Source organism: Pelobates fuscus, chromosome 8 (assembly GCF_036172605.1).
Source record: "Pelobates fuscus isolate aPelFus1 chromosome 8, aPelFus1.pri, whole genome shotgun sequence".
In the NCBI taxonomy this organism is placed as follows: domain Eukaryota; kingdom Metazoa; phylum Chordata; class Amphibia; order Anura; family Pelobatidae; genus Pelobates; species Pelobates fuscus.
In genome coordinates this window covers 51,179,512-51,204,215 of record NC_086324.1, presented here as the reverse complement: position 1 = coordinate 51,204,215, position 24,704 = coordinate 51,179,512, and the positions used below count along the sequence as shown (strand labels likewise).

General features: G+C 39.2%; 1 protein-coding gene across 4 annotated transcripts in view; it reads left to right on the top strand.

The window, feature by feature from the left end:
• The window catches only part of PARD3B (par-3 family cell polarity regulator beta), a 1,021,205-nt gene that overhangs the window by 600,113 nt on the left and 396,388 nt on the right, over positions 1–24,704 (top strand). For all 4 annotated transcript variants that reach the window (XM_063429810.1, XM_063429811.1, XM_063429813.1 and 1 more), the window contains one exon: positions 13,695–13,811. In XM_063429810.1, coding sequence (XP_063285880.1) covers positions 13,695–13,811 — 117 coding nt within the window. The remainder of the gene's footprint in view (positions 1–13,694; positions 13,812–24,704) is intronic.

Here is a 24,704-nt window from a genome sequence, read left to right as displayed (position 1 = left end):
AGAAAAATATTCATTTTTGCAAGATGTGCGACATTCTTGTATGTGTTATACACGCAAAATGTTCCTGTAAACCATAACTGCTACAATGACACATTGGCTTGTTGGGTGTTTTGGGAGTTCCAGTTTACTGTTGTTGCTTAGGTTGGATATTGTATCCTTTCTTTAGAGTTACTGTGCGTTATGACTTAAGCATGAGGTCTGGCTCTGCAAGAAGAAGTTGACATCTTCTTGCCATGACACATGTTTAGTGTTCACCCATCCAGCTCACATACTTCTTATAACTGTATTTTTTTTTTTCTTAGAAAGCTGTAGCATAAATTTGAACACACAGTGATTGTGGTAATTCATATGCTTTTTATGGTCCCATTGTGGTACTAAAAATCAGAGTTCATTAGTATTGTATCTGTTTTCTGTTCTCGCATGTCATTTTTTCCTGTTTTAATACTTTTTTTCCATTCCTTTTTTTTTCTTTTCTCTCCATTTTCATGTTCATTTTCTTAAAAAAAAATTACATTAAAAAATCAACTTCATTAAAATGCATCTGTATCTGTCTTCGCTCTAAGAATCGATAAAAGCAGATAATCTACATTGTTTCCTTTTTAACAATTATGCTGAAACCATTGGCATAATTTGTTAAACTTTGCTAAAGACGACCCACCTCCCCTTAAAGGAATTGTGGAAGCATAATGTGTAATTGAGACCACATTGTGTTATCTTATTTCTTAGCATCCTTTTATTGTGCTCTAAACTGCATGAATATGCAATGCTTCTGTACTCTTGACATGTACCCACAAGGGGAATACTCTGTAATGAGAGATGTCCCAGTGGTGTAATCTGTGCAAGCTGGTTACAGCTACGTGACAGATGTCTTTTCCACGTGCAAATATGGGATGTGCATAGATCTCCCCGTTTAGATTATCCTGTTGGCAAATATCACCATATTGAAAATCTGGTTAAGTCTCACACAACAGAAACATAACGTTGCCATGGTCACAATCCCATCATTCATTCCTGACATGAGAGCTCTTATTTTTTTTATTTCTTATCCCACGTTTAATTTTTGTAACCTTTTTTTTTTTTTTTTTTTTTTTTTGAAGCTTAATAAGGCAAGTGACATTATGTTCATTTCAAGTTGGTTAAAATCTATTGACCTTTAAAGAGACTCTCCAAATATGCCACTCCAAGGGTGGCCAAGTCAGCAGTGAATTTCCACTCACAGATCACGTCTTTGGTATTCGAGCACATGATGAAATTCATCTTGCTCGGATGTGATTCTCTGAGGTTTGAATTCTGCTAGGCAGGCGTGACCGAGAGCTTCGCTCTTGAAAGCTACTTCAAAAATGTAGCATGTCAGACATTGAGAAAGGTACCATATGCAACTCGGCTTGACTTTTCCGTCTGCAGATTGTCTTTTATGCCCTTTAGTGTACAAAAATCAAAACAAACACATTGTCTATTGTTTAAAGATCATATGTGCAGGAGAGAGATGAATTCAGAGTGGTCTCTGGTAGATCAGTATCTGTTATTATGAATTTGCCACAGTTGTACTGAAATATCAAGGTTAGTTAAGCCTGTTGCTTTATAGGCTTCCAAATGTGAAAACTATGTCCAATGCTGTTTACTCATCGCTCTTCCTGCAAAAGGGGTAATATTTCACGATAATACCTCTTAAAGTGCACTTGCCATGCAAACATGACATAGTGGCACTTCATGGGTTGCACAATGATTTATGTTGTGCCTGCAAATATATCTATAAAATTGCATTTTTAGATTAAGAGTGCAGTTTATATGTCTAATTGTCTTATTTATTGTTCAATTCTCCCCTTCAATATATTGTATAACGCTGCAGAATAAGTTGGTGCTATATCAATGCCATTAATAATAATAATAATAATAAGCTTCTGAATAAACTTAAATGTTGCCTCTACAGTAGACATTCGTATATTTATACAAACCCACAGTGCCAAGTGCTGTATCGCACAGTGACCAGCAAGTGCCCAGAGCCCCAGGCAAGCCATACCATTTAATTTATAGAGCTGTAGAATGCCTACATTTATATTGTCCTGATGAAACATGGCAGCATTTACTTTAGCTCTACCCCTCAAAGCAGAGATGACAGGAAATAGAACTCTGGAATTGGTATACATAGATCCACCCCTTCCCATCAGGCAGTCTATTTTTCCTGTCCTTCACGCCTAAAATTTCATGTTATGCTCACCAGGCCAATACTTTTGTAGACCCTGGTAGTGTTTAGCTAATCCCTGAAGACCCTGCAAGCAGCACAGAGGCATCCCTTGGTATCCCCCTTTAGTGACTGTGGATCTGACCTAATGTCCACTGGATACATGAGGCCAAGTCAGGACTAAGCCCCTTTCCCTGAAGACCCAGTATACAGCACTTCCATAAGGTGACTACCTGGGTATGACTCTCTTATGTATACCACCATGTCCAGGGTCTGTTTTAAACCTTCCCCCACTGGAAGGATCTAAGCCATACATTAATGCTGCCATGCATAATAATCAGTAAAAGCAAATTATGGTAAATTTGAAAATTGTTCCTTATTCGTGTATACCTGGCACTGACCTATCCATTTACACATTTTATAGATGACCGATATACATTAGGTGAAACTGTCTGTGCACTGTGCGTGTGCATGAATATACATTATGGGTTAGCACATTACTGATATTTGCATATGAGGTTTACTTCTGTGCAATTCTGGCTGAGCCTAACAGATCGAAGCTGGATGTGGTTAACCCTTTTTCCAGAGAGGCTTGGCTCCTGGCAGGACCAAGATAGGAGGCAAACCATTTTACTGGGGATGACCACTGGGTACTCCATCTCTCATAGCCTCCACATGTGGCTGTAGTGGCTGTGATGCTTGGAGTAACACTTTCAGTCATTAAAGTTATTATAGGGGTCAGCGTGTTCAGGCACCTTCTTACCTTCAGACGCCCATGACTGCTACTCTAGTTTTCCTTACTCTGCACTATAGTATGATGACTGTTTAGCTGGGTTGGCTGTTTATAGTCTGAGAGCATCAGCTTGTAGCCTATCACATGCTTCTAATTGATTAGTAGATAATAGACAGACCAGCACTAACTAAAGGTTTCCATGAACCTTCAGTCTCATCCAATGACCAGCCAAGGACCAAAATAGAAATTGAATGGCCCAACACTCCTTAGTATGTATAAGTTCCCTTTGTTGTGTGTTCTCCGTAGCAACATTTATCAAGACACTACCACTAGGTCGAAACATCCCTGCTGTGAACTAATAAACACTGAAGAGTGCTGGACCACTTAATTTCTAATTTGGTTTCTCATTGAGATATAGAATTGCTGCAAAACAGTTTAACCCAAGATTTCTGGGCACTTCTGCTCTCACAACCACTTAAATGAGTTAAAGGACCACTATAGTGCCAGGAAAACAAACTTGTTTTCCTGGCACTATAGGGTCTTCAGGTTCCCCGCAGCCTCATGGCCCCCCTCTCGCCAGGCTGAAGGGGTTAATCACTTACCTTTCTCCAGCGCCGGGCTCCCTCGGCGCTGGGGAAATCTCCTCCCCTTCTGACGTCAGCACTGAATGTGCATGCACGGCAAGAGCCGCGAGCGCATTCAATCAGTCCATAGGAAAGCATTTCTCAATGCTTTCCTATGGACGTAAGCGTCTTCTCACTGTGATTTTCACAGTGAGAAGTGCGGAAGCGCCGCTAGCGGCTGACAATGAGACAGCCACTAGATGCTGGATCAACCCTATTGTACACATATTGAGCTGAAGTGGTCTGGGTGCCTATTATTATTATTATTATTGTATTATTTGTATAGCGCCATCAGACTTTGTAGCGCTGTACAAGTGGCCCTTTAAAGGAATACTACCATCCCCATATCAACTTCAAGTGATGAACTGAATTACATGCCTCATTATTCAACAAGGATTTACAACCACAGATGTGGCTTGAGCAAAACAAAATACTTTTGCTTTATCGCTGGGGAGGCATTTTAGTGCATAGGATACAATTGCTGATGCAGACTTTCCAGGAGATGCCCTGTCCGGTGGATACTATTTCTTTCATCACCCAAGCAACAGTGTTTTTTTTTTCCTGTGATCAGCAATGTTTGGTGTTGAATCTCTTTCGATAACATGAATTTCACCACCTTAACATGGCTTGCTGCAATCCAATGACAGATTTAAGATTCTTCTTTTCTCCCTGGGTGGTGTTAATCTTATTTTGTGGCATCCAAAACCTTGAAACACACACTTAAACACATTGCACAATAGATAATAGGCTTCGAAAACTGTTTTTTCTGCAAAACAGTGCCTTCCCACATCTGTAATCTTTGGGCTCCTCGAATGGTCAAGGCTCATTCTGGCAGTCAGGTTATGCACTTGTGTTATATATATATATATATATATATATATATATATATATACTTTGTTCTAAATCTGTTTATTAGCTAGCACAATGTTTTTCATTAGTTGCATTAGTTGCACTAGTTGCATTAGTCCAGTAATAAAAATATAACATAATGGAGTATTGCACTTTTTTTTTCAATACGTTTTTTATTGTGTTAGCCCACGTTTGGAACAAACATTTCAAAGAGGCTCCGTTTATCAAATGTAAAGTATGAGAAATGCTTTAGATGTGATAAGGGACGCAGTTACTGAAAGCCTGCCACTCTAAAACTGTTGGTCCAATAAAACGTTTACAAGTTGCTTCAATACTACATCTGTTAGAATTAGTAATCAGTATTAGATTTTTTTTCATTTTTATTAGAACCTCAGATCATGTTGAACTACAACGCCCTTGAAGCTTTAACAGCCCTTTATATTTTGTCTGTCCATATCTTAGTGGTTCGGCAATGGTTAATATTTGAAATTGGTGGAATTAAGATGTTATAAATATCAAGCTACACGATTAAAGGGGAAACATTCTAAAGTTTGTTGTTTTTTAAAAAAAAAATATGAATGATAAATTATACTACTGAAATAACCTTAAGAGAAATAACTGAATAGTTGTAGATATATTTATCTACATCAACACATTCATCTATGACCAGTTTCATTTCATATGTAGAAAATGCTTTAAGAACAGTAGCATTGATTTCATTCTTTTGGATAATATAATTAAAAAAAAACCTCCAGTAGAGTTTAGCAGGGGTTTATGTAGATGAATAATTTGAAAAGTTTTACAACAGATGTGATCATATGAAAAGCGTATCCAAAAGAATTAAATTGCCTATATTTGTTGGTTCCCTTACAGGATGTAGCTTGCCTAAGTAAACGGTGTAAAACAGTAGCCTAACATATAAGCCAGTTCTTTCATTGTAAATGGTTTGGGAAATGTTACTCCAAAATTGAAATGTGCATAAATGCATGTGGCATATGGTCAGTCGGGAGAGACTGGGTAGCAGTAGGATAGCTGCGGTACAGTAGGCCATGCCACATGGTCTTTCCTGCTGTATCGGTCTGGCCTTCTGTTAGAGTACAGTGTACCTCTCCAAGCTTGTGTTGAGACTGCTGCCAAAACTCACTGTAAGCAATACAAAATAACAGGAGTTAGAGAATGAAACACACACAGGAAAAATCATGAACATGTTCAATACAGGCTGCAGCAGTGGGGACTGATTTTGTGAACAATTTTACACCATTCACTTATGTATCTCTAGCTTACATGTGTGGATCTATGTCTGCTTTTTGTATATTTAAAGGATCCTAAAAATAGAAATGATTTGTTTCACTACTCAGTTGTTCTGCAACTGGTCACACATACACTCTGCAGACTCCACACACATCAAAAGGAAAACTATTTTACCCATGACATGACTCTAACTTCAGGCAGCAGAATGTGCACGTTTTCCCATCAAGTTGTTCAGCATTGAGTAAACTGGACCCAGATCCAGACACCAACAGAAACTCTCACCCAGAAAACTCTCACGCTTGAGATATATGATTGCATAAACCCGATTTAACTAATCGACATGATGTCATGATGGGGGTCATTTTAATTCCAGGGCTGCCATACAGTCTCAAAAGCCACTTAGGCCATGCAAACCAATCTGGAAAATGTCAATGTGTAAAAACTGAAATGGTCAAGCTCTCTATTTGACCCTGTGACTTTCCAAAACCCAATAAAACCTGTAATGAGGGGAGGAGGTGGGACAGACATATATCTCAAGCTTAAGGTTTTGTTTTGGTACAGAACTTGTACAATCACCTATGTTCTAATGGGGTTAAAAACTGCCTTTTAGGTTCATTTTTAACATTCCATGACTGTTACAAATGTAAATATGATTATAACTATGATATAATTTCATAATGGTGAAGCTGGATTTCCTATGGAATTATGTATACATTACCTGTTTACCTCTATTCACAAGTGAGGTGCGAATGATGTACTCTCTGATAAGTTTAATGTATAGTAATGCATTTTACCTGGACAGTGGTGACATATGGGCAAATTGATCCTTGATACTTCATTTAAACATTTGATTATGTTAACAAAAGCTGAAAAAATCCCTGGTGTGTAAATCGTACGGTTTAATTTCACCTCACTATGCATATCGTCCCATACATAAGATCTGTGTTGTGTTGAATAGTTAAATACATTCCAGGAATGGTTTATAGACCTTGGCTTACAGTAAAAAACAAACAAGTGACTTCATTAGCAAAACGTAGTTTTATATAGTAGTAAAACCAAAATGTGCAAATACCTACAAGAAAGCCTTACTGCAAGAACCAGACATATAGCCGTAAAGGTAAAGTCTAAGCTTGGCTGGAGAATTGCAGCTGTAAATTACCCCTGGGTTTTTTATCAGATTCTTGTTAGTAAATTATCAGCTGTCAGTGTGCATCGTATTGTAGTAAATGTTGTGAATGTGATCTCCCATGAATACAGATAGGAATACCTTAAGACCGGGAAGATTCAAGTGATATTTGGCTGAGCTTCATCGGAGATGTGGTCAACAACCTCTGCACAGCTTCAACAGCCCTGTTTACCGTAGAGTGATGCATGCCAGTAGCAAATTAATGGAATGCAAATGTAGTCTTTTGTTCACATTTAAAGGGATCATGTAGTGCCAGGAAAACAAACCCATTTTCCTGGCATTATAGGCTCTTGGATAGCCCCTCTCCCTCAGGGCCACCACTCCCTCGGCGCTGAAGGGGTTAAAACCCCTTCAGCCACTTGCCTTAATCCAGCGTTGGGTTCCCTCGAAGCTGGTGACCTCTCCTCCCCCGCCGACGTCAGCTCCCGAGTTGAGCCGAATGCGCATGCGCGGCCAGAGGCGCGCACAAATTCAAACCCACCTATAGGAAAGCATTACTCAATGCTTTCCTATGGGGATCTCATTTGACGCTGGACTCCGTGAGGATGGCCAGTGTCAGATAAGTGCGATTTACTCAGTGTAAATCGCGGAAGACAGACATTAGAGGCTGGATTAACCCTGCAGTGTAAACATAGCAGTTTCTCAGAAACCTATATATAGATAGATAAACAAATAAAACCACAATATTGTACACTGTAAATATGGAGTGTAAAACACAATAAATATATATATATATATATATATATATTATTTTTTTTTAACCCCTTAAGGACCAAACTTCTGGTATAAAAGGGAATCATGACATGTCACACGTCATGTGTCCTTAAGGGGTTAAACTGCTCACATGCTTAAAAGCAAAGTATGGTTTTAATGGACCTGTTTTTGCTGCTGCTGGATTCTTCAGCTACATATCCTTGGTGGAGGTAATACCACCTAAGCATATTGGATTAAGAAAAGAGAGCCTTCGTACTTGGGGATTGAGCTGCAATTGGACTGTAATCATTTTACATAAGCACTGAATTATAGTTTTTTGGTATCAATTTTTGTCAGGCATAAGAAAAATAGCAGTCCCTACTTTGTATCTATATATCTTTTGACTGGGTTGGAATTTCAGTGAAATTCCAACACAGTCAATCTGAGTGGTTTGAGTACTTAATTCCTCAACAATACAGATTAAATAAATGAACCTATCTGTTGAACTATAGATGTTCATACTGTCTGAGATGACTTGCCCTTTTTAGTATAAAAGAAGTCTTAATGCTCTTTGAGAAGTGTCTCTGGCCTCCAGATTACAGTTGCATAAATTAACTGCTGACATTATTCCCAAATGGTGCTGACTTTCATGTGATACCTTTTAAGATGTAGTTACTCAGAAAGTGACAAGTAGACCTTATAAATAATGAACTGAAAAAATTTGACCTGGAAGTCATAAAGCAAATGCTCACCGTTAGCTGTGTAATTTGTACAGAAAGACCATAATAATCACGGTGTGCTTATCTAAAATCTTTACCTTAATTCGGAGACCTGTTCATCTGTAGGCACACATTGATTGATATACTATGACTAGTTTGTTACATATATTGAACAAAATTATAAACGCAACACTTTTGTTTTTGCCCCCATTTTTTATGAGCTGAGCTTAAAGATCTTAAGACTTTTTCTTTGTACACAAAAGGCCTATTTCTCTCAAATATTGTTCACAAATCTGTCTAAATCTGTGTTAGTGAGCACTTCTCCTTTGCTGAGATAATCCATCCACCTGACGGGTGTGGCATATCAAGATGCTGATGATTATTGTAAAGATGTAACCACACCAGCCCAGGACCTCCACATCCAGCATTTTCACCTCCAAGACTGTCGGAGACCAGCCACCCGGACAGCTGCTGCAACAATCGGTTTGCATAACCAAATAATTTCTGCACAAACTGTCAAAAACCGTCTCAGGGAAGCTCATCTGCATGCTCGTCGTCCTCAGATGCTGGATGTGGAGGTCCTGGGCTAGTGTGGTCACACGTTGCCTGCGGCTGTGAGGCCGGTTGGATGTACTGCCAAATTCTCTGAAACGCCTTTGGAGACGGCTTATGGTAGAGAAATGAACATTCAATTCACAGGCAACAGCTCTGGTGGACATTCCTGCAGTCAGCATGCCAATTGCACGCTCCCTCAAAACTTGCAACATCTGTGGCATTGTGCTGTGTGATAAACTGCACATTTTAGAGTGGCCTTTTATTGTGGCCAGCCCAAGACACACCTTTGCAATAATCATGCTGTCTAATCAGCATCTTGATATGCCCCACCTATGGGGTGGATGGATTATCTCGGCAAGGGAGAAGTGCTCTCTAACACAGATTTAGACAGATTTGTGAACAATATTTGAGAGAATTAGGCCTCTTGTGTATATAAAAAAAAAAAAGTTGAGTTGAGCTCACGAAAATGGGCACAAAAACAAAAGTGTTGTGTTTATAATTGTGTTCAGTGTGTGTGTATATATATATATATATAGATACACACAAAAAATAATTTTAAGTGTCAGTGGCATGTACTTACTTATAAAAACTAAAAAGTGCAATAGAGGCAGCACATATGAAAGTGCAATAGTTCAGTACATACACCACAATACTCTATAAACTAAATACAAGGTGAACTGTGTCTTTAATCACTCCTGCACATCTGCAGTATAAGGTGCAAAAATAACAAAGTGCACTGTATTTTTAAAGTGCAAAAATCAGTCAATAAAGTGTGAGAGGGTGATCACATATAGTTTAAGACATACAGTGATTTGAAGGCAAACAAGAGTTTAAACATAGTACAACATAGAATGTCCTATATAAGAAACCTATGAGCAGAGGATTTTATTTCTAAGTGGTCTGGTACTGTGACTTATGGGGACTCACAGATAACCAGCCATGTGTAGGGATGCTGTGGGTTCTATCTAGTATGCATTAACTGCGTTGGGGTCAGTTAGAGAGATCATAATGAAAACGTAGACATTTAAGGGCCAGTTAGTGCCCAAAAATTAACGTAAATCATAGGGATATTCATTAGAATAGGTTGTACCAAAGAGACTAGTCAGCATATGTATACTAAGATGCCAGTTGTCCGGCTAATTAGCTGCTCGGGCGAGAGGGAGAATTCAGGGCAACAGGACTATGGCTTGTGCCTAGTTACACCCCTTGGCTCCGCTAGGCAGGGTTTTGGTCTTAATTCGAGTAATGAAGTGTGGGGGGGGGGGGAAGCCTTGGCTGTCAGCCATGGTATATACGGGCAACATAATCCTTGGTATTAAAATTAAATTAAAAGGTTTCAAACATAAAAATAAACCAACTTCGAACCGCAAATAACATCAGTCCTGGGTGGGAAAAAGCTTGGTGTAAAATGTTAGTCCCACTGCCTCAGGTGGTGGCTGCTACATAGGCATCTGAGAAGTCTTGCTGCGGCACAAACTCTTTGCCAGGTCCCAGCTGTGTGTTGTTAGATTAGTTCCCCGGGATCCTGGTTGAGGAAGAGAGTCCTCCAGTATGCCCAGCGTTCTCAGAAGAGTGGTCACTCCTTGAAGGTCAAGTACAGAGTGGGTAGCATCTCCTTACTCAACTTGTAATGCTCGTGGCGAGTACCACCTGTATTGTATGCTGTGGCCCTTGAGAAGGGCAGTGAATGGCTGCATGTGTCTTCTCCACTGTAGGGTGTTTGCCGAGACATCTGCATAGAACAGTAGAGACGTTTTTCCAGGCGTGTAGCTTAAAATAGCTGGTTTTACGCTTGTGTGTATGGATCAAACGTCCGTCTAGGTCAGTTGCTAAGCTCCACCCTATATTACAATATATATATTTTTTTTAAGTACACTATATACTTGATAAATTGTAATAAAACAACTGTGCAAATTCAATTGTATTTAAAGTGCATAAAATTATATAATGCAAGAAAACATACTTGTAATGCTGGTGTGTATATGTGTATATGTTTATATGTGTGTATGTGTATATATATATATATATATATATATATATATATATATATATATATATTGTCGATGATAATTTGACTCCCAGTCATCCAATTTTTGTCTGAATTGTCCCGATTTTGAGTCCTGCCCCATGTCCCGATTGTGTTGTGGCGCTCGTTTGCACGTGCACACTTACAGCATTCTGATCTGAGGTATGTGGGTGAGGGGAAGCAGGTGCCCCCCCAAGTAGCGTGCATGCCACTTCCTTTATCTCAGGGGAGCTTACAGAAGGAGGAATAAAACCTCTCTGGCGGTTTGATTAATTGATTATATTATTGTTATATGTATATTTATGTTCTGACAGAAATTGGCCTTGATAAACTGTCATTATTACGGGACACTCCACGTCCATAAAGCACTCTAGCAAGCTGGAGTGGACCTTTAAGAAAGCATTAGAATTCACTGTTCCATTTTCTGGTTTAGTGCAAGCTCACTGCAGAATCTTCAAAGCTAGAGGATAATAAATGGTTTCACATTTTTCAAGGCTTCACATGGTGTTAAAGTTCACCACTACAGCAAAGTATCCCCAAACTGGTGGCACCTTGTCTAATTTTTACATTGGAGCTAGCTAAACATTGTGGCTACATTACTTCCTGCTTTCATTGTACCTAGTGGCTCTAATCCAATTTATAAGAATCCCTGGCCATTTCTAATAGGGCACATGGGCTGCCCTCCCCTACCTTTCAAAGTGACCACCAGTTACTTCAGTATATATGAAATCATGTCAATCACGATATGATTTATTAATGAAAGGTACCATTCTGTCCGTTACAATGCAGCACGGGCCTTGATGCGATTCATTGATCATTGAGCACATATGATGAGTGCGAGTCTTTGTGACTCATAGAAAGCCACATTATCAGTTATTTTAGTTTTCATTGCTAAACTGCAATTTTACTTGTTGCTTCTAGGCTATATTAAACATTTATCCGGTGTGCCTTTCCAAGTGTAATATCTGTAAATGGAATATAACTGCAAAACGTGCTAGGAATAATCTTCCTGCCAAAGAGAGAATGGTAAATATGGGACTGATTATCACTTGACCCAGCATCTATTTGTATAAAACCTTTTAGCACATTCTTTGGTAATGGTGTTAAATTGCCCTTTTTTTTTAATAAAACAGATATGTTTTGTGGGTTAGATAGCCCCAAGATACTTAGTTGGTACAATATGTGAACATATTAATTCTTAAAATGTGTGGATATTATTTTAACGGTATTATGAAGTGAGAGCTGGTGTGACCCTTGTGTCATACCCGTATGCACTAAAAGAACATGCAAACTATAAACGCAAAACATACAAATAAGGTGCTCTCTATATATAGATATAAACTAGAAAGATTGCATACTGTACATTTTCACAGAAGGGAGGGGGGAGGGGGGCGCATTAATTTTAGAGCCTTTTTCATTTGGATTTAGAACACTTATTTTTTATTTTATTTTATAATAGTCTATGGGAAGCTGTATATTTCTCATTAACACGTACAGCAGGGGGTTCCTAATCTGTCTGTCTCTCTCCCTGTTGGGTAACGGAAGAGACAGACAAGTTAGGAAGAAGTGTTTGGAGTAAATGTGTAATCGCGTATCAGGAAGAAATATTAGGATTCCCTTTCTTCCAGATGTAGTATTGTGCTTAAGAAGTCTAGAATATCACTTTACTTTCTTCAGATCTGTCAGGCGGTCACTTCCTCCCAGCATCCGATACCACAGGATCCCCGTTGCGCTCTTAAACAGCCGCAGCGCCTGACTGGGCCCCTGTTCAGCAATACTGATCGGGGGCTTCAAGTGCTTGCCACGGAACCCACAATTTTGTTCTCGCGTAACCTTCAGGTTCTGCAGAGCACCAATTGGGAAACACTGATTTAGACTAATAGTACAGTAACCAAGATGAGCTGTAGTGGTTATAGTGCTTATAGTTCCCCTTTAAGTTTTCTTATTACAAATTAAATTAAATAGTTTGTTTTTCTCACCACTTGTGATAAAATGTCTAAATGGTGTATTATTTGAATGATACACACACAATATAATTCGTTTTTTTTTTTTTAAATGTACAAACAAGCGCTCGGTAGGGTTTACAGCTCCTTTTGTGCCACTAAAAGAGTCTGAGCAGGATATTTCATGAAAATAGGTGATTAATTAGAGTAAACTAGGTGTGGAGAGTTAAAAGCAACTAAGCGAATGGATAATTGGTCCCATGTATTGTTTTAAGACTCTACTGGAAGCTTTCAAAAAGAGTACGCCACTAATAAAACTGTTTATTTTTTTCTAATTCTCCTGTTAGAAATGCCAAATATTCAGGTTACACAAGCTCCCTGGTTAGCCTCCTTGTTGTTTTTTTGTGGGGTTTCCCCCCCCCCCCCTTTTTTAAATTCTTCTTTTAATTACCTTTTGTTTTCTTTATCGAACACTGAAATGTAACAACGCATGGCTTGCGTTCACTGGTATTTTCAGCAGATATGCATTAACAGCTTTTGTGTTTCACTCCCTCCGGTGAATTAAATTACAGTATGCCATTAAAACAGCTCAATATCTAAATTTAGACACTAATCCTGATCAGGGTTATGCTGGGAAACACATTTTCAGTCTGGTTGGTGGTTTGTCGTAATGAGCCCTTCCAACAGTGTTTGGAAACCTATGGCTTTCCAATAGTTGTCATACTACAACTCTTGTTATCCTGCATCGTTTATAAGTCAAGGTCGCCAGTCTATATTTTAGAAGAGCCTGCAAGCTGGCTTATAACCGGGCAGTTGGCGTTTGGTCACTTGTCCATGATCCATAGAGTAGATTGTAGGATTGTAACATTAGTGCAATGAAGTGTGATTATGAAGTGCAAATAGCATGCTTACTGAGTTTGTCTCTTTTTACCAGGTTTGGGAAGAAAAAAGATGACAAAGGTGGAAAAGTGGATCAGAAAGGTAACACAAAGCCTCCAACTGTGAAAGAAGAAGAGAATGATCTTGACAAAATGAAAGAAGAACGTGAAAGGTAAAAAAAAAAAAAAAAAAAATGTTAATCCCAAAACATATAAAAATGTATTTATGGATAGTGAATGCAATGTCAGGAACATAGATTGCTGTTAATCCTCCTTCCTGAGATTGTTTTGATTGACTCACAGGCCTACCTACTGCCCTGCAATGTCAGTTACTGATTGTCCTCCGTATGGCTGGATGGGTAATGGATTTTGTTATTCTTGCATTTGTTCAGATTCTGTGTAAAGTCTAAAGTTTCAGCAACATTAAATATGTAATTTTATTAAATCTTCTTTTGAGACATTTTATCTTAAACCTAATTTCCAGTCACTAGAATATTGTCGTCATGAAAGTGTATAGTCATAGTATATATATATAAAAAAAAGTGTTGCAGTCAACATGTTACATTTTAATTGCAGAGCACATTTTGAGAAGTTCTAAGACTTATCATTAAAGGAACGCTATAGGGTCAGGGACACAAATATTCCTGACCTTATGGTGTTAAAAACACTATTTAGCACCCCTGCCCTACCTAAAAATAGTAAAATCTTACCTTTATTCCAGTCTGCCGCTGCTGGCTCCGCACCTGATATGCCTCCTTGGCAGACATCATCATAATTGATGATCTGAGCCAATCACAATGCTTTCCTATATGATTTACATTTCAGGTAGTGCCTTTTTTCAGGCCCCTGCTAAGCTTTAATCTCACTGTACTTGCATTATCATGGCTATACTCCTGTACAATGAATCTAATATTTAAACTGACATGTTTGTTTCTTTACTGTGGTTAACTGACATGCAGTTCAATATTTATCGATATATTTTGTAACTCAAGAAAAGTAAATAGTTAATGCCATCTTTTCTAATTGTGTGTTTAAGTTTATATATTCTAAAACTCAAATAAATTGGGTTTTACAAGATACTGCCACACACTATTCGTACATATGTGTGTAATAAAATCCCTCTGTTTTGTGCACATTGAAAATGTATAATTGTGCATCGTCTACATAGATAAAGCAGGACCATGGGGAAAGTCTACCTGTGACCAGAAACCACTTGTGCTATCAGAAAAAATGTCCATTCCTAGATCAGAACCAGTGCCGTTCTGATGAGACGCAGAAGGTCAACACAGTTCAGTAACCAAAAACATCTAGCAAACAGCACTGATTGTACTTAAAGGAGAATTGCCAGACTTGCTGATTTAAAGGCCAAATAAATTCAGATAACCACATTTTTTTTTCAGGAGTAGGCCTCAAAACACACCATTTAGAATAAAAAAAGGGGCGGCAAAAAAGGGAATACAAATGGAGTCTCCACCATATATACCTTATTACTAACGCTCACACCAATAGAACAACCACGATTTATGGGGAAATAGGAAACAGCAATAGGCTACACACTCGACAAAGCAGAATGGGAGGAAATATGCTACCTCACACACCATTGCTCCAGCTTTAGCAAGACACAAGAAACTGCATATAAGTTACTGACGCATTGGTATCACACCCCCATGAAGCTAAACACTAATATCCCATCCCACTCATCTCTGTGATGGAGGTGTGGAGAGGAAAGAGGCACGCTTCTACACATCTGGTGGGAATGTAAAACGATAGCCCCATTCTGGAAGGCCATACACAAGATACTAGAGCAGTTCACTGACGACCCACCCCCATTCAGCCCTGCAGAAATGCTGCTACACCACACTAAAATCCCCAGAACCGCTTACAAAAAATTGCTCACAATCCACATACTGAACACAGCCAAAACAATCATACCACAGCATTGGAAACAACAGGTTACCCCACCTCTGAGAACCTGGTTCACAAAAATGGAAGAACTGAGATCCCTAGAGGAACTCCACAACACCGCAAATGACACATACCAAACATACCTCAACACCTGGGCACACTGGATACTGAGGACAACCAAACCAGACCTCACTGACATACTACAGACCCCACCACAAACCTAGATCGCGGACCCCAAAACGCCAGAGACTTAAGACGATGAAAGACTCTGGACACCACGGCACTCTCCGCAACATCATCCTACCTCCACTAACATCACCACCTCCCATCAATAAATAAACGAGAGGACAAGACATACATGCACACCGCTGTGGGCGGAGAGAAAACAGACGGCGACAGCCCAACACCGAGACAGGGGCAACTGACACATTGAGGGACATAGGAATTAAAACCCAGACACTGGAAAACACCAGGAGACAGAACCAGACAACCCCACCAGGGACACGAGCATATAACAGGAAACGCACAAAACAGAATAGACCAGAACTATGTAAATCAAACAGGGGCCATTTGAACTGAGAAAGACGAGACAGGCACACAGTCAACCCTCAGGGAAGCAGAAGGTACAGGATAACTAGCACACCTAACATAAAACTAAGATATCCGCTGGCACCTGCGAGTCCTCAATATATTTAGGGCCTGCGAGCCCACCACAAGATAAAATGTATATAACCAATGCTACCTGACTTCACTTTCAAAAGGCGGACCTGCGAGTCCCACAACCTTGGCTGTTATTCGTCCTTACCTGACTAACCTTTCCACAAAACGACGTAATAAGAAAACCATATCTACAAAGAATGAACGATACAAGGGACCTGCGTGTCCGGCAACACTGTGGGCCTGCGAGCCCGAGCGAATAGGTATCTAACTCAAACACAACACTAACGCATGTTGCATGTTTACGGAGACCTGCGAGACAAATAAAAATCATATTTACAAAAAAAAAGGGAATACAATGTCAAGATCCACTCCTATCAGCTAAAACCAAAATATGGTTGTGTGGGAGCGTGATCACAAAAAGTGGACAACTAATGATTGGAAAAGTATTGTCAGGTCTGATGAATCTGGATTCAGTCTGCAATGTGCAAATAAAAAGTTAGAACTTTGAATAAACCCGAAACCATTTGCAGACCCATCCTGCTTTGTGTCACTAAAGTATTTATGATTGTCAGTGGTTCTACTATGCCCACTCATAACAGCAAATGCACTGTCTGTCAATCAGGCAGGGTCGGTATGTGGACAAGGCACATTAAAGGGGAGTCCGATATTTACAGTATTGAGCTATTTCATGAATGTTAACAACTAGTATACACCTGTTTGAAAGCATATGTTTTTTTTGTTGTTGTTGTTGTTTGTTTGTTTTTTTGTAAGTAGCGTTTTATGGAACGTTATACGGAGTCAGACAAGTGCAGATTCAGCAGTGAGCAGCAATCCATTTGAAAGGTATCTATTACAATGGAATGTACATAAGGTTTAGGGAGAATGAAAAGAATGTAACATCCAATTGGGTGAACTTATAACACTAAAGTGGAACATAAACATGCAAGAAAATAAAATGATATAAACAAAAGAGGAGGGGTCTAATGGGTATCATTCTGGTGTGACCTGGCATGAATGCCAATTATGGGTATGGATGGTATACTTAAAGTTTCCTATGTGTTGTATGTGTGGAAGCCTGGGAACCAGTGCGGTGCTGAGGGCATTTAAAGCAATATGTACAATTGAAGGGATTGTATAGTGTAAGGAATAGAACATTGTATTCCTTACACTATAATTTAATAAAAGAAAATAGGAGTAAAACCACAAATTCACGTGCACACACCCTGTGTCTAAAATTGAAGGAAAAAGTATATGTACAGTATTTGACACAATGTCCAATGGCTGGGAGTATACATTCTAACATAGATAAATAAAAAAAGTACATAGTGTAACCTAATAAAATACAATATAAAGTGAGTAAGTACACACTCGACAAGGCGGAATGGGAGAAAATATGCTGCCTCACACACCATACCTCCAGCTTTAGCAAGACACAAGAAACTGCATATACGTTACTGACAAGTTGAACTGACAAATATGGAGTTGTGCCAGGCTCTATGTAGATGTCCACAGGTAAGGCAAGCAGGTAAGCTGTAGTATCCAATAACAATTTATTAAAGCAAATATAAAAGCAGTGTGTAATAAAGATATACACCACCGCAAGAAGTCCTTATAAAATACAGCATACGTGTTTCAACATAAAAGTCTTCCTCAGTGCCACGTTGATAGATGCTGGTTGCTCTCTCCTTTTGTATGATCATAGTCCGTTTCAATCCAAGAAACGCCTCCGGTGGCTGTCTGGTACACAGCCACTAGAAACAGACTTACATTTCAGCACTAAGTGCAAAAGGGGCACTGCACCCAGACCTATTCACTGAGCTGAATTGGTCTGGGTGCCTACAGTGTCCCTTTAATTCAAATTACAGTTGTTTGAATGGCACCAACACATTCTGCAGTGCTGTACAATAGGCAGAACAAGACAAACAAGTAATTCTAAGAAATATAATGTATGGGGATAGTAGGTGAAGAGGATCCTGCCCAAACCAGCTTATTTACAATCTAAATGGTGTTCCTGTCGCACCGCAGGGTCATGGTATTGACTTATTTATCAAATACATGTAAAATGTGCATTTAAAAATAAATATCAAGATGACATTTTAAATTGATATGACAGTAACTAAAATTGGTTAGGTGAGCTGTAAGCCTGCTTAGATACTACATAGCCTGCTGTAAGATTTTGTGTCTGTTTAGAGCTCCATTTATAGTACCAGTTGAAAGGTATGTGCGTGTGCAATGCATGTTGGAATTCTAGATGTAAATTGCCACGCCACACAAATCATTTTCCAAGCTGGGACCAAAAACAATTCCCTCTCAGAGTGACTCCCATAGCTGTAAAGCAGTCATTCGCATACCTATTCATTGGTATGCAGCTGAAATGTTCTGAACAGATTGAGTAGTGGCTGTATTGTAAATTAAACAGTAAATCACATTGTACAGTTTGATCTATAGGTTCAGAGCTTAGGCATAGAATTCCCAATTCTTTGTTCAATAACAAAATATTAAGCAATGACAAACTAAGCTGGAGCGTGTATTTGTGTAAAGCTGGGTCTCAAAAAGTAAGAAATAATTTCACAGTAACTAAATTCACATTTTTAATGTTTAACCTCAAGCGCCCAAAAAATAACATTTGGTCTATTTTTTTAACAAAAATATTAGTTTTGGAGATTTGTAATTTTGATCACTTTTTGCATTAATACTTGACATTTACAAAACACTGTGCTTACTCTGCACTTCTCTAACTTTTTTTTGTGTGTGTGTTAAATTCTGCACTAACGATTGTGTCATAGCTCATCTAGTTAAAGTTTAGGTTCTAGGCCTTGTTCAAATCTCAGGGCGCCGATTCTAGTCCCAGAAGTGCTAACTTTTGTCGATATGAAAAGTCAATAAAATGCATGTTTTTTTTTTTTGTTTTTTTTTGAGGGGGTGGAGGGGGCGGTTGAGACTATGGTCACCCTTGTTGTCCCCAAAATATGCACTTGTTGCTTGGAGTTCTTAATTATCTGTCAATCTTGAAGAAACACGGGTGGTATACAATCGGCATTGCTGGCGATTGATTCACCATTGCAGATGACTAATTTAGCTGGAAATCAGATAATTCTGTGAAAATACATGCAAAAAGAGCATTTTGTGCCAAAAAAAGGCAGATTATGCATTACTGCGGGATGGACAGACAATTGGCAAATTATGCAGAAAAACAGATTGTAGATAGTTCTATAATCCACCATCTACTGACTGTATAATGTACTATATCTTATAATTCTTTAATTCTATGCCTTAACCCATATGGACTCGATCATGACTGTGTCTGCTGTTCAGATTGTCTTTTTATTGTAAAACGTGTAAAATCATTTCTCTCTTTGCAGTTTTTGACATTGATACATGACAGTTAACAGGAACATGTTTTTCACTCTTAAAAAACACTGTTTTATTTATTAATAGCAGTCTGAGAAGCAAATAAATATGTCGGCAATCTGCTAAAGAAAGATGCCTTGATTGACATCCAAAACTTTTTGAGAATGGTCTGTGTTTTCAAAAGTCTGATTTAAAGGCACATTTAAAGTAGTTGGATTTTGATAGAAAATACAGAATTCCACTTCCATGTTAAATGAATGGCAGGTCTGCAGGTCGGTGCCTTGGGGGCCACGGGAACCTCATTTTTTTTTTTTTTAAATCACTCAAAGAGCTTGACTAAAAATGGAGGAATGCTTAGAGTGAAACCTACTAGATATCCCCCAGCTATTAAAAATGTATGGGATCCGTGTTTCTTCATATTTGTGAGAGTAGCAAACTTTGCATTGAGGGAACTTTACAAATATGGAACTTTAATGTTTGGTTTTTAATTATTTTTTTGTATCTTGTTTTCTTTTTTGTCAATTATTTTTGATGTGCTTGCGATGTCACAAGAACATTCACAAGGATATTGAAAAAACAATGTAAAACAAAGAATGACAATCATGAATATAAACTGTGGAGTAAATTGTCACATCGTGGGTTTATAATATGAAAATAACCATCTTGGCCACTTTAAGTCATCATACTTGAATCTAGGTGTAGTTTTAAGGTAAAAAGAGGAGACAAATAGAAAGTTAACCCCTAATAAGATTGGAGAGAAAATGCTGCTAGCTAACTCCGGAGGGGGACATATGTGGCCTCTGAATTAAATAGCTGGTGTGACTGTAAAGTATGCCATGCTGCAGGCTGCCGGACCCAAATGCAGTGTGTAGAATTTAATGCTTAGAATCGTCTGACTGATGATATGTCAAAGCCCTGAATAAAGGTTAGTGAAATTTAATGTTGTAAGCCTGATGAATGTGATAGCCTTTCATGACAGGTCAACGCATGCTCGGTTTAGGGAATAGTAAGAATAAGTCCAGCTGAATTTGATCTCTGAGATCGAACACCGGAACCACGCCTTGCCAGCCACAGGCCTGTGTCAGTGCCATCTCCGCTGCTCCACTGTCGCAGTCTCAAACAAAGTTCAGGACGACTTTCCCTGTGGGCTGCAACTTGGAGGTCGGCGGCGCCTCTGCAGGCAAGTGTAGCTCCCAGCATGGGAAGACTTCTCTTCTGAGATACTGCGTGGGTATCAGTCATGTTTTCAAAGGGAAAAGGTAGGTGTTCTGCCTGTCGCTTCACCTTTCGAATTAAGAATGTATGGAATAACCAGTCTTATTTGGCCATGTTGTCTTAAGGATATGGGCATGAACCAGCACCACGCAGCCTCACGGCCATTTTGGGGAGTAGGCCTCTGTGCCTCTAGTTGCCGTGGTAGACCCAGTCAGGTGACACTTGCAGCCTCCGCAATGGGGACCGGGATATCCCCCACCGGTCCACAGGGGGAGGGGGAACGGAGCCAGATAGTAGGCAATTCAAGATGTCGGAGTGCAGCAGTGAGACAAACAGCAAAGCAGCGGCTGTCCACCTTGCTCCCTGTCCACGTAGGCCACAGCCTCGGGGCCCCCAACTTTCCCCTTGAATTTGACCGATATCGGCCCTGTCAGCTGTGCCAGGAGGTGTCAGGTTACGATGCTGCAGGTTTCTTGCTTAAAAGTAGTGCTGAAATTAGTTGTTTGTCGCTAAATAGCCAAAAAAAACACAGAACCGTAGATACATGTGTCCACCGAGCATGGCGATCTGGCCCCAACCCCTTTTTGTATTTTTAATACTTTATCTTAATATGTATTTAAAAAACAGAAAACAAAAAACACTGAATATAATTTTCTTAATAGCAAATGAGTAAACGTGGCTACTAAAGGTATTGAACTTTGCTGGTCCTGATCCAAAGAGATATCTTCCAATTGTGTACTAATCCTTACTGAAATTATACGTTTTTAATGACACGACATCATTTACTGTAATTCATCACACACTTTTCATTTGCAGAAACCAGTCTGTCCATAAAACCCAGCTGTTGCTTCTATTTACTGGAAAACACTGGGCCATATACATACTTTGCGTTTGTTTCCATACTTGGTAACCAAGCTTTGAGCTAATGTGTCCTCTCAAATGTCTGCACAGGACCATACAACCTTTTCAAAACACTGTCATGTAAGTCAACTGAATGAGAAAATGTAGTGCTATTGCACTCAATAGGGCAGACCAGAGACAAAGTACATCTTTAATAACTTTCTCAAAATATATCATGTTAGGGAGAGAGCTCAGTCATAATGGCCATAAAATGATTACACAATGTCTTCCGAATAGACTAGACAATGAACAATAGCTGCTATATACCTTTTATCCGAATTCGAGGCTGGCACAAAGTATAACTGAGCCGTGATCAATGTAGGCACTACATATTAAATGTAAATTATATCTATAAAAGCATGTGTTATAGTCCGTGATATTGCCCAGTGCTGCCTGCTTCAGCTTTCCAAAAATCTTGCAATTCTTCAAACCTGAGGTTACATGTTATTGTCAGTCCAAATACTGTGTAAAGAGTACATGTGTGGATCTTTATATCCTTCACCAATGCAAACTGAAATGCATGTTGACGTTTTCTGGTGGCGTTATAAGGGTCTAATTAGTTGTGTCCCTTTAAGACTTTAAGTGCAAGTTCATATGGTTTAGGGACAGGTGCTTGGTCCGTCAGCATTCTTTGGACTTTTCTCACCCTTCTCGTTTGCTGTGAAGATAAAGAAATGTTTGTTTTTCTTTCCAAAACAAGTTCCTTTCACCAGTTTGTTCTTTAGAGGTTGCTGCTATTTGTGATGAAAGCCTCCGTGGACTGGCCAAAAGTCCGGTATGTCCGCCCCATTAGGAATTTTAGAAGGCTTCTTCAGAACTAGAAATTTAAGATGTAGAGCGGTTAACTTGTGCCCTTTGTTATGTAGCACCAGTCAAGAGGTGGAGAATGAACTTGCCAAAACAAAGATGGCCCATGGTTTGCTCTAATGAGAGGTCACACTATGAAAATGCAAGCATCTAACCAATGAGACCAATTATCAGAGCTTTTTATTGTTTGTTCTTGCTTAGCTATTCTTAAGACTTAAAAGGGCAAGCACATCTGAGCTTGAAAGTAAAATTCATTATCCAACACCCATTAGAGCTCGAAATCTCCTCTGTATGCCGGTGCCTCTAATGGGGCTGAAGCCGTATAATACTTTATTGGTAATTGGTTTTCATGTCCGCATGTTAGTAGAGCAATGTAGACTGCTTCTTCAAAATGCAATTAATGTCCTTAAAGTATCTATACAGACCTCATCCCTCGGCTGGCACCACTGCTGTGGCCATAAGGATTAAGATATAGGATTATTTTTCTTGCAGCATTTGTCGTAATCAAATATAGTCAAAGGGATTTATTCACTAAGTAGTTATTTGCTGTGAGTTGATAATCAAGTTAGTACATCTAGGACAACATAGATGGGCTAATGAGAGAGAATCCCTTATATTGCCTTGATTAGAACACAATGAACAGAATTGAAAAGTTCAGGATGAACCACATGAAAGACAATGCGGTCTATACTCCAAGAACTAAAACAACTTGAAGAAATGGGGTAATCGTGATAAAATCCTTATAATTATATGTAGATTTCTGTAAAGAGATTACTTTTGGATATTAATTCTGCAAAACCTCAGCTCCTATCATCCAGTACATTGGGCAGAGATAAATTAACTTTATAAAAACTCTTGCTATTTGAAAAGCACATACAACAATAGTGTAACTGGAATTAATACAATATGTAACGTGGACGATAGAAACATGACTGTTGTTCTTTTAAATTGGCTGAGATATTGGCATACATGACCTAATCGCACATTTAAAGCTGCAAAACACAGACATATTTCTTAACACTGGATTCCATTTTAATGTCACCGTGACAGAGACATGAGAATAATCCCATCATCAGCGCTTCCTTCTAATGCTCACAGGAAACAGGCACGACTGGTTTCCAACTTATTGTCATCACTGTTTGCTCTGTGTTTTACAGTGCGGGACGCTTTTAATATATTGCTTCATATTTTTCCAGTGTTCCTTTCTTTGGCAAGAAAAAGGAAAAATTCATATGAGCTATGCAGAAAAATGCATGGTTTATGTTTTCATGGGAACAGTGGAAATTCAATCCATCTTTTTAGTCTAGATCCTCACCATTTTCTTTGAGCTTTGAAATAGCCCAAGCTTATTAGACACTTAAAAAGATTATAGGGAGCGAGAATAAAGCCCCATGTAAACATAAGCAGAATGGGATTTCATAGCAGCATCTTATTTTAACCATTTTACATCCGGCCTTGAAATAGTGAAGTAGTAAAAAAAGGGTCCAAACTGAGCTGTACACGTAACAAACATAGCAATGTAGACCAGATGCTCAATTAATACACAGTTAGAATCACATACGACCATTAGCACTGTGCTGGGAGGGCTTAATATCCTGCATCCTCATTAACTGTTAATTCTTGTTATAATTGCATATAACAGGCATGTGTAAAACACATGTTTTACCTTAACACAATGGTATAAAAGTGTATATTAAGCCCCTATGCCATATACGTACTTGTGTGTAATAGTAAAAAAAAGAAAGTACACTGGGGCGGGATAAATCCAAAAATCCTGTATCAGTTGAGAATACCCTAGTGCAGGGGTAGGCAACCCACGGCACTAGTGCCAGGCACGGCACTCGAGGTGTCTTTGCACGGCACTCAAGGCTGCTAGAGCCAAACAGGCTCTGGCCTATCAGGAGTCCCAATAAAACTTCAGATATCTGCTAATCCGAAAAGGTGGTGAAGGACAATCCTCAATTTATGCATTGCAGCACGTAGAGGTAGTGATCTCAGATCACTTCCTCCCAGCACTTGTGAATAGGAAGCCACACTGTAGTAGAGCAGCTTGCAGTTGCTGTTGCAGCTCCTGTCCTTGACATGTACCTGGCCGGACTAGTCCCCACTGGAACCCAGGGAAGCCACCCACACTGCTAGATATACACAGAAATGCAGAATAACCCTCCCCTCATACAAATAATACGGACAGCCCAAACACAAACATACACACAATCCGCACAAACGAA